A 12,132-nucleotide genomic window follows, 5' to 3' on the forward strand; every position below is an offset into this window, starting at 1 on the left:
TGTGCAAGTGCATAAAAAATTATACGTATATGTGAAGTGGGGTTGCTGGATCTTCACTTCATTAATTATTTATAGTGTCCTTTTTTAACTTACTTTTACCACATTCTAAGGCTAGATATCAATGTCAGATGATAGATTGCTTTAAAAATAATAATAAACAAAAAAAAATGTAACATAATTAATTCTTATAAGAGAAATGGATTCGCATTTCGAACGATTTAGTTTTCTTATCTATCAGGAACGAAATATGGTAGACATGCAAGTTTTCATTGTATTTTTTTAAGTTATTATTTTATAAGATAATATTAAATATATCTAAATTATGAACTAAGACTTTTACGTATTTGTAAAAAAAAAACAACTGAAATCATGGGACAAGTATTGTAGAACTTTAAATTGTTGATATAAATTTAAAAAGTACAGTTAGCCGCAATTTCGTTCCTGTAAAAGACGACGCAATACGAATTAGCGTAAAGTTGAACCCACAGTGAGGTAGGTGTAGATCTAGTTGTGGTATATTCTCAGTCAGTGTAGGAAAATTGGGGAATCACATTTTTCTTCAATTTTTGATGGAGCTGAAGAACGACATACGAAAACATTACTCTTTACAAAATTGGAAAATTGAAGACAAATTGATATACATTTTCTTCTCTCATCAATTATAATATAAATATAAATGGATATTTATTTGAAATAAATTATTATCAAAGTAAAACTGAATTAGTTTATGGTTAATAATGATACAAAGTATATACAATTTCTAAAAACTCGGCAGTTGGTGCAAATTTAATGTTGAAAAATAAATTAACTGTTTAGTAACACTATTTCCAAAGCAATTCAAAACACTTTATTTTAGATTTTTAATTTCATGAACGAGAAAATGCACGGAACATCTGCCGTAAATGATATTAGGAAGTCGTCTTTTCATCCAAGGAGAATTCAAAAAGCGCATTACTCCCCGTGAATAATTCATTTCCATGGTTTTTTTTATTCACCCGCAAGTATGAAATACATTTGAGAGCTCCGACTCACGCGATAATTTTCCAATCAATAATTCATAAAAAATATTAACCTACACTTTAAAATTTCTTTATTTATTTGCTAATTTTATTGGTGCATCAAATTGGTACTAAAATATTTTTTTGTTTCAATTTTTAGAATACTTTGATTATTTCCAATTTTCAATATAGATTTTCGGACCAAATTTAAATTTCTTTATTTATTTGTCAAATGAAAGAGGTTCATACGGACCTTCAGCCAAAGCGATGGACAATGACAGTGTTAAGGATAGCAGCAGATACACAGACAAAGGGAATAGTGGAATCGCAGAGCATCAATATACTACCAAAAAAGAAATGTCTAATGCCACTCTTTAGGAATAATATTGTAAATTAAACATACTATGACATAACAAAAAAAAATGCTAATTTTATTGGCTCATCAAATTAGGACCGAAGTATTTCTTTGTTGTAAATTTTAGTGTAATTTGATTATTTCCAATTTTCAATACAGATTTTAAATCAAACCACACGATATGTATATATAGACGAAATCAGGTGTCGTATGAATATCAAAAAGTTAGTTTGTGTATGCACATACATATTGCTACTTACAGATGCAACTTTTAATGCGATTCTGAATCAGTTGCAAGCATTTTCGAGCGAGAAAAATGCATAGGTTTTTTTTATTAACATATTGTTAGTATAAATTAAGTTAATAGATGGCGTATTTTGCAGTGCTTACAGATAGACCAATAAATCAATTATAGTAACTACGTGTGTGCATTTGTAAAGTTCAAAGCTTTTGTGCTCAAATATACTTTTGGTAAAGTGATTCGATTTTAAAGTTAGCAAATTGACCATGTGAAACGGATGGCAATTCCCTGTCGCATTCTTCTTCCGTCGTGCCCGGATATCCGTTTTCGTCGAAATGGAGAGGATGGTCCCGCGGCGTGCGTCCTTTTTTTTTATACCGATGGAGACATAAATCAGATTCCCCACATCAAAATTTTTCAGAGATATAGGAAACACGGAAATACTCGTAACATATCTGTTTTTATAGCACATATTTTCACACAAAAACTTCTAAGATATTAAAACATTATATATAATGAATAAATTCAAGCGAATAAATTTAAATTTATCATCTATGAACAGACAAAAAAAAATTGCATAGAAAAATATAGGAAAAAATGAGAATTATTTTTAAATAAAATCGAGTTTAAATACCTCCCATAGTGCGGGCAATCGGTTCCGCTAATATCCCGGACTAATCGAGGAACAAAAAACGCACACAAATAGTCTTGACTATATTAAATACTTATTTTTTAGAATTTGTTTTGTTTAATTAAAATTTATTTTCTTTTGAAATTTTGTAACCCGACTATAGTGAATCCGAACAGATCGAATCCGCACTATTCGAGGTATTGCTGTATCAAATAACATCATTATTTATATATAACAAGTTTTTTTTAAATTTAAATGAAATGGAGCATTCATTTAAATTTAATACCATCATTATCAATATTTGGTGTGTAACTTTTAGGAAGATAAACACAATTAGCGTTTGAATTAACGATCTAATCAGTGGAACTTCCGTGAAGTTCATAACTGAAGGCTAAATTGTATTAGTTCAGGAAAGACAGTTCAAACATTAAATGTGAAGCGCATACTAATGATTTTCCAATTATTAAAAAAAAAAAATATGTGAAAGTACGAAACTGTAATTTCTTTTTTTGGTTAGTCGAAATTGTATTAGTTTTTATGTTTGTCCCACTAAGGTTGCACTCGTTTCGCAATATTCTACGAACGCGAAACTTTTCTGAGCTAAATTTTTCAATTGGGAACTTCCCGAATGTCATGAACTTGGGCGTCTCCTTAAAGTATATTACTTTCTTATTAAGCGGAGCATCCATTCTTAGTTTCCCTGTTGACACTAAATCTTTTGGAATGAAGCCGTTTCTCCTGGTTTATATTTTGTATCTCCTGTATTATCCTTAACAAGGAAACGAATGTATTATACAATAGTTTTAATATTAAAAATTACAAAGGAGGAAAATTTGTATTATTTTATTGTTAAATATATTCTTGATATGATGGCAATAATAATACAAAAACAGGTCAGAGCGACATTTTATGAATATTTTTTTCACTATGAACACAATTATAGTATTTATTTATACTTTTTTTTTGTATAATTATTGATTAAAATTTGATTAATGCATTAGTAATAAAATATCTTAAGTATTTTTAAAACATTTGTATTTGTTATAGTTTCACAAAGACTGTTCAAAAAGGAAAATTATATACTTTTTGTTAAGGTTTCAAAACTGAAATTAAATATTTTATTATATTATGTTACTGTAATATCTCATACATAATTATTAGTTGGAGAAATGAAATTATGTTCGAAAACCGAGTTTTGTTTTAATTTTATGTTTGAGTTTATCCTTTTTTTTGAAAAATAACTATGTTAATCATTAAAGCTAAAGTTTTATTAATGTATTAGTAATATAATATCAGTCTTTTTTAAGACTGCGAAAAGCGAAAGAAAATATATTTTTTGTTATTGTTCGAAAACAGAAATTAATTAGGTTTTGTTATTGTATCACTGTAATATCTCGTATATGGTTATTAGTTATTAGAGAACTGACATTATGTTCGAAAACCGAGTTTTGTTTCGATTTATGTTCGGGAATCGAATTGTTCAGGAAGAACATTAAAGACCCGTATTCCTTCCCATTCCTTAAAAAATAATTTACATAACCAATTTCAATGATAAGTTACCTAATCTCTAAAAAAAAATCACTCATTATGTATGGCATTATCAGAAACCGGACTAATCGACTTTTAGATGATGAAAAGACTGATCAAATCCGCACTATACCATGTATTTCAGTATCTTAAAATTCAAGTTATTTACAAAATTTAATTTAAGTTATAAAGCTAATTAAAATGGGTTCAAGAAATTAATTTTACAAGAAGTAGTTTACTTGTTCGTTAAGATATTATAATTAATATGGACAGATCATATTATATTTAGAGCAGGGAACGAAAGTTTGGCATGAAGTTTGCCTTGAATTTGCTTTGACGGAAGTTTTCTGCACACATAAACACAGACAATATCCGATTTCTGATTGGATTAAAGGCAACTTTTACTTTGATAAGCAAATTAATAATTAAAATTTGATCTGCTATTAGGAAAAAAGTACGTTCATTATTTAACTAAAATATCGATTAAAACGCAATATTAATAAATAAATATTTAATTATTAAGAATATTTCTTTATTATTAAGGAAAATAAACAAAAAAATTCTTTATTGATTGAAATTAGAATTATTTATTTAATTTTTTTGACTATTCTTAATATGCAGTATATTTTATGAGAGAATACTTAATTTTAATCCAATAAAATTGCAAAAAAATAATTTAACAATAATTTTAACAAAAAAATGCGGAACTAGATTAAGTCGTATTTAAATTATTTTTTGAAATACATAAAATAAAGCTTATAGATGATATTAGTAAATGTTTTTTTTTATTTGTATTGCTGTATATATGAATGTGTACAATGTACACCTACTTGAATTATTTAAAAAAAATGCCAAGTTCACCGTTTCTTTTGCCGAGTACGCTTGTTAGGTAACTTCCAAGCAGGATATTCAAATTGTATATAAGCAGGAACGGTAAAGTTTCCGTTTGCATTGAACTTTTATAGCGCCGATAAAATTTTAGCACTTACTGCTCATGAAGTTGTAGATAATTGGATTTACGGCGCTGTTGGCATAACACAACCAGTGCGACAGCATCGAAAGTACACGGTTCAGGTCAGAATTCTGCAAACCATTCGTCAACCTGAAAATATCAATAGAAGAAAAGTTGTGAAAGTTTACATAAAAAAAATTAGTCAGAATTAAATTTATTTAAAGCACCTTTTCACTTCGATAAATGGAAAAATGTATAGAAGCTATGAAATAAATATGTTTCTTATTAATGAAAATTATTTCTTATTTCATGAAACCTCGATTACTCACATAATTCGTTTTTATTTCGATTTATAAACTGAAATATTCGAAAATCAAAATTAAGATAAATATGAAATATATATAATCCGTCTTTAGATTTGTTATACCAATAAATTTAGTAAATTTAAATTAAATAATGTCAACACTTAAAATCTTAAATTATATAATAACAATATATATTTTATAATCCACGAAAGTGGATAAAATAAACATAATAAATATATAAAATATCAAGAAAAAAAACTTCACTTTATGTATATGGGAGAAATAAAACATAATATGAACTAACAATTTGAATGTTAATGTTAATATAAATTAAGATTTTGTATAAATTAAGTAATAAAAAGAAATGTAGATTATTGAAAAATCACCTATATGGTTATAAAAACTCTTTATTCGCCTGTTGCAACAAAACCATTACAAAGTCTAACCCTCTGCGAACGGAGAGTTTTTAGTCACGTTTTCAATTGTTTTTTGCGCCTCCATGAAAATAACGTTTTATCAAAAACAATGACGTTTGACAGCTCTGTCTCACTAAGAATTAACGTTAATTATGTAAGCTGAATCCCTTGTGTAACGGTTAAAGCGGATATATCCGCCGCTCGTCCGTAAACTATTATACCAATTCATGTATAAAAAATGTGTTTTATTTCAAATTTATTGAATCATACAGAAACATAAAACATGATATATTATTTGAGAAATAATATTCTAGAACCGAAATTTTCTTTGTATGTGAATATTTGATTTGTGTAAGTTTGAATTGGAAATTTATTAAAATGACGATAGCTTCGGTGTAAAATCGGGAATCGCCCATTGTTATTCATAGATAATCGAATGAACGAAATTCTAATGAATATGCAATATAAAAATCCTCAACAAGAAACAATCCGATTACGTAAAATTCTTTTAAAACACCTAACGTAAGTGGTATTTTTTAAACCAAAAAAGTGTGGAGAATAATTATATGGAGAATTAGTTAAAAAAATATAACTTAATCTCTTAAAGCCGGATATAATTAAAATTTAATTTGTGCTATACAAAACTTATATATATATTAACTATCAACTATGTACTGTTAACTTAAGTTTGCAGCAAGTATATATTTTAAGATATAAATGACTTAAGACACAATTGCTATGTCGCAAATTTGCAGCGTTCGGCGTCTCGCATAATGCGGTCACGTACAGTTTAAAACTGGACTAATCGAGGACTTAAAACCAAATAAAAAGAAACAACACAAAAAGAGACTTGAATTCCCTCAAAATTCATTTATGTATAAAAATTGTAACTTAGTTTGTTTTATAATTTTCTATCCGGTCTATAAAGAATCCGCACTGATCGATCACACTAAGCAAAATATTAAGGTATATGTAATTTCTGTACATATTAAAATAATAATTTACTATAATTTTGATGAATATTCAATAATAAAAAAACATTGATAAGAAACAATACGATTACATATACGTATACTGAAGACTCTAATATAAATTATTTGAAATTAAAAAAGTAAGTCTCTTCTGTAAACGTCAGTGCTAATAAATCCGCCACTCGTCCGAAAAGATATTATGGTATATTTCATTTCTTTAAATATTAAAATATAACTTTACTATACTTTTCATGAATATTTAATAATAAAAAATCATTGATAAAAAACAATACCATATAAATGATTTTAAATTAAAAAAGTGTATGAAATAATTACATAATTTTAAGTATACTTAAATGTATGAATTAATATTTTTGTTTTTCAAAATAAGAAATAAATAACCCGGCGCATCCACTTTTCGAGTATAATAAACTCACGTTTGGGCAGAAAGACCTATGATCAATAGCCTTTTGTATCAGTTAACTTTTTTGAAATTATATATATTTATTTTGTTCTTTTTATTTCTGTATATGTTTTTTTGTACGACTGATGCAATAAACATTATTATTATTATTAAACTCACGTGGAAATATTGAGATACATTAATTTAAATTAAATTCTATCCGCAATGAGTTTATTTTCATGACTGAATTGCCTCCTAAATATTTATATACAGAACATCAAACGTGCGCTCAGATTTGAGGTCGTTCTATATAAATGTATATATAAAATAATTAAATCCGTTATTTGTAATTATACATCTTCCACGTTCCACGAGTGCACTTCATCTTATCTGTAGTGTATACAGTTTTTCCATTTTGCGAGGACGAAGAGCTAAGATAGTTTTATTGATGTACTTACCTGAGGATGGTGAGTAAGTGCACAGGGAAATAACAGATAGCGAACATTCCTACAACGGAGACGAGCATTTTGGCTGCACTCTTGCGAGACCTCAGTTGTGCTCTGGTGCTGCTATTTGATGCCATCGAAAAATTGCAGCGGCTGTTATCCACAGATTCTGGAATCAAAAGTCCAAGCTATGTACAATGTCCCAACAGAACGATTCCTACTCTCATTATCGAATTGATCTTTCCAATCTCCGAAAGCATATTCTCTCAGAGACAGGAAAAAAATGCACTCTATTTTATTAGATCGTAAATAACTCATTTAAAGTAATCAGTTATTTAAATATTCAACAAACATAGAATAATTACTAAAATCTATTGCAGGCATATAAAAACAAATTCCATTTAATGATTTATGTCTATTTTATTTTCGTGTTTCTTTTCTTTCCTTCAGTGTAATTTGAAAGTTCCTTCGAAATATTATGTAAATTCTATATTAATACATATTTTTCGGATGGAAAAACCTGTGGTTATTATTTATTGTTGTAGTATGATTTGATTGTTGATATTTACTAATGTATTACTGTTATAATAAATATTATTACTATATATTATATTTATTATCTTATCTTTAGTGATATTAATCTGTTTCTTATTTGTTACTTTATATAATTGTAATGTGTTTATTAATTTTATTTTAATAGAAATAAAAAGCTATATATTCAGTTTTACTACGGCAAGTTTTGGACACCTTTGCAATTCATTTAGATGGCAACAATGTACAACTTGAAGTTGGCGAGAAAGATTAGCTCGGAAGAGTTAAGCATCGGTGAAAAACATTAGTTAAACAGTAATAAATAATAATAATCTTTATTGTAACAGTTAAAAACAAAATTAAACATTTTCATTCACAACAATAATAAAAGTAAAACAAAAGATTAACTGTTACAAAGGGATATTGGCCATAGGTATTTCTGCCCGTTAAACAGTATTAAGATAGCATTAGTTGAGTATAGTTCTAGTATATAAAGTGTAAGCGATATAAGAAGTTGAAAATAAATAATTGAATCCCCAAAATGATTTATTTCGTTCAACCGCGCAATTTCACCCTCGTCAAACAAAGATTATGTGAAGTTGTTATAATATTGAATTAAGTTGTAATCAAATGACTATTGTCTTTTTTTTATGAAATTGATAATTGATTTAATAAAATTTATTTACTTAACATAAACATATATAGTTTCCATATGAAGGATCGAAACAAGAGAAATCAATTACTTAGAAAAGTGATTAGATAGAAATTAAATCGGCTGTTTTGGAACGATACTGAGCAGTGCAAGGTACAATATATAAAATACTCAGAAAGTCGAACATAAATATCTTGATTCTTGCCAAATATTATTTTTTTAACAATGTAACTTCGTGTAGGATTGCTTTTTGACGATATCGCAGAAAATGATTGATCTGACTCAGAACTCTGCTTGCAAGCATACAAAACTTTTTTTATTACGTACAAAACATTTAGATTGAAAAAAACATCTTTGTTCACAATGTTTACAGTATTTTCGTAACAATTCTCCACGTATATTAAACATTTTGAAATTTACGAATATATTTTAGTTTTCATTAATAGCAAATGGTAACTACTTTTTACGCATGACGAGTATACTCGTCACAATACAAAATATTGAAATTTCACCATGACGAGCATACTCGTCAATCACAGCTAATTAAAAAATGACAAATTTATATTTTATAATAAACCTTAACTTCATATATGTTCTAACTCAATTATTTAAAAAAGATAAATATCTTATATTGAGAAAATTAAAGTAGACAAAAGTTAAATAAATCTACTATGTAAGTTTAAACATAATTGATTAAAATAAAATTAAAAAAATAATAGTACAAATGAATAAAATGTAACGTATTTAAAATAAATACTGAATAAAGTACTAACGGTTAGCAGTTTTATAAAGTTAAAAGAGCGCAAATTGTTTAGAAATAAAATTGCGTTTTGGTAAAACGCATTCAATTTGCTAAAGTATAAACTATTAATACCACTGCCAAACGATCTCATTGTTAAATAGCATATAAGGAGGAAACCTCTTTACTTTTTATAAAATTCTATTTTCTTATACTCTAATATCATTGAATGGATACTATTTATTTGAATCTATTTTTTATTAATATATTTAAAGTTGCTATTACTATAATATTAGCAAATGAATATTATGTAAATATATTTAATTTTTAAATTTGAATAGTTTATAAATAAATTAGTTTAGAAGATAAATTGAATTTGATCTGTCTTATGCAAAATTGATGTCAAACAAAACAAAAAAACAGCCTTTTAAATTTAACGATTTTAATGCAACTAGTCATTAAACAAATATTAAAAAAAAAAAAACTGCAACTTTTTTTAACATCAGCGCGATCCACCACAAAAGCTAATTAAAGCGGATCCGTAACCTTTCATATTAATTAACTGCAAACGGTATTCCGGATGCGCCAGGTCGTAAAGGGAAATAGCTTTTTTTCTTTTCATTCTCCCCCTTTTCTACTACGTAAATATTAAGCAATCTTATATTTGGAAGAATTAATTAAACGAAATGATTTAAATGAAAAACAATGATCAATTTCTGGTTTTCCCTGCAGATTGAGATGTCATAAACTCTTCGAAGGATGTGTTTGACTGTCTCTAAATTAGTTTCTTTGCGGTACGGCATTATTTTCTTTAGTTTCAGTTGGTGCTTTTATCTAGAAAATCACTCGCTTGGGGGGAGGGGAAACTGCATGTAATTTTCTCTTTTGAAGCACCAAAAGGTAACGAACTGTAGCTGAATACGTTTTCCCCCCGAGATTTATTTAAATCGCGTAATTTATTTCAATTAACCTGCGTAGGTTCGGTATTAAACTCCATTATATTCTATTGTCGGAATTTCGGTTTCCCTTGATCCGATTCATTTTCTTCGCCTTTGTTCTCGTTCTGTTTCCGACGTGAACAATTATAGATAAAACTTAGTTTTGTTAAGTATTTTAAACGGTTAATAATTTAATATGAACAAGAATTCTTACATAATTTATAAGAAATTGTATACAAATTGAAAGAAAAAAGGTAATTTAATATATTTTTTTTAAACTTTAACCTGCACATTTATATAGTGTAAATACATAAATATTATATTTTAGTAAAATATCTTCTTTATTATTGAAAATATATAAAATAATTAAGTTACAATGTTCTCTTTCTTTATATAATTATCATATGTTTATATTAATGTTAGTTCTTAAGACAATTTAGTTGAAATCTTTACTTTTTGATAATAACATCAAACGAAAACAATCATGATTCCAACATGATGAACCAGCACAAATCGTCGACGTGATTTGTGCTGAATTTCATAGAAAATATCAGGCTTTCAATTTAGTGTTATTACGAAGGTATTTTGTGTATTTTAGTTGCATCCAAAGAACCAAACGATCAATACAGATGTTTACTGTCAACAACTAATGAAACTGGAGGAATCAATCAAAGAAAAATGACCAGAATTAGCAAATCGTGTTTCTCCAAAACAATGCAAATCCGTACATCTTTGGTAACTCGTCTAGTATGATTGGAGACTTTGTAATATCAGATTACCATTTTTTTTTCTACGTTTGAAAAACTGATCTAATGGTAAAACTTTCATTAATTATGATAATGTGAAATCGCACTTGGTTCAGTTTTTTGCTGATAAGGACCAGCAGTTTGATGAGCACGTAATCATGAAGTTGTATGAACATAATGGAAAATATATAAAGTTCATTCATTGTATACAAAAAAAAAGAGTTTTAGTTTACACTAATAAGCGTAAAGTACTTTCTTGTCGACCCAATATTTTATTTTATACTTTCTAAGTGTACTTATAGATTTAATTAAAAAAAATACGAACATTTTGAGTAGTTGAATGTCATTGATACTTTTCACGTTCCTTTTGAAGTTTGAAATTTTAATATAAATACTACATGTCGATATAATACTAAGAATAAGATAAATATGAAAAACTTTCCATCATTCAATAATAGATAAAAGCATCAAATAACGAACATTTTATCTTCTAATTTGCAAGTTTTTGAATCGATTAATTAAATTTCAAAGATTAGACATGATTTATTTATATTAATGACTTACTAATTTTCTGATGAGAGTGGCCAGACTGCCATAAAGCCATGATGATTTTGGTGTAAGTGAAGGTCATAAAGCATAATGGGATGGCATAGAGCAGGAAGAACTTGAGACCGGCCCATTTAGTCTCCGTCGCTTTCGACCACGAAGGCGCACAATCTGTGAAATAGATTGTCTCGATTTCGACATTGGCATTCGGGCGAGAGGAATACACGACCAACTCGGGAATATCTGGAAATAAACGTTAGAATGTCATTAATCATTGAATATTAAGAATTTATTTTATTTATTACAATTTATTAAAGAAATTACTTACAATTATTCAATTAATTACAGTTGAGTTACAGCATATAAAATTTTGTCATATGTTTCATAATTATATAAATGCAACATATCAAATAAATGTATCTAATTCTGATAATATTAGTGATATCTAAATAAAAAAACTACATTAATACAATGAAGGCTTCATTATTTCTAGTATCAACCAAAGTGATATATGCCTTGGAACTGCAAATTTAACGTTCTTAACCCAATTAAAGTGGCGATTTATTTAAAGACGAGGATATATCTGAAAGATACATAAATCAGTATCAAATTAAATGTTTAACTTTTCCTTGCGGAGGACGTGAAAAAGTTTTATTTATAGATCGGATTATATCGTGGGAAGCGGTTTATTTTAGGCAGTGTGCGAGGATTTCCGTTGCATTCGTCGGAAACTCG

General features: G+C 27.5%; 1 protein-coding gene across 1 annotated transcript in view; it reads right to left on the bottom strand.

The window, feature by feature from the left end:
• Window positions 1-4,559: 4,559 nt before the first annotated feature.
• The window catches only part of LOC108567943 (orexin receptor type 2-like), a 42,898-nt gene continuing 35,325 nt past the window's right edge, over window positions 4,560-12,132 (bottom strand). Inside the window, exons 4-6 of the mRNA XM_017928760.1 lie at window positions 11,416-11,640; window positions 7,258-7,414; window positions 4,560-4,854 (exon numbers count right to left, since the gene is read on the bottom strand). Coding sequence (XP_017784249.1) covers window positions 4,731-4,854; window positions 7,258-7,414; window positions 11,416-11,640 — 506 coding nt within the window. The 3' untranslated portion in view covers window positions 4,560-4,730. The remainder of the gene's footprint in view (window positions 4,855-7,257; window positions 7,415-11,415; window positions 11,641-12,132) is intronic.

The sequence above is a fragment of the Nicrophorus vespilloides genome, unplaced genomic scaffold, assembly GCF_001412225.1.
Source record: "Nicrophorus vespilloides isolate i.1.1-1 unplaced genomic scaffold, Nicve_v1.0, whole genome shotgun sequence".
Lineage (NCBI taxonomy): Eukaryota > Metazoa > Arthropoda > Insecta > Coleoptera > Silphidae > Nicrophorus > Nicrophorus vespilloides.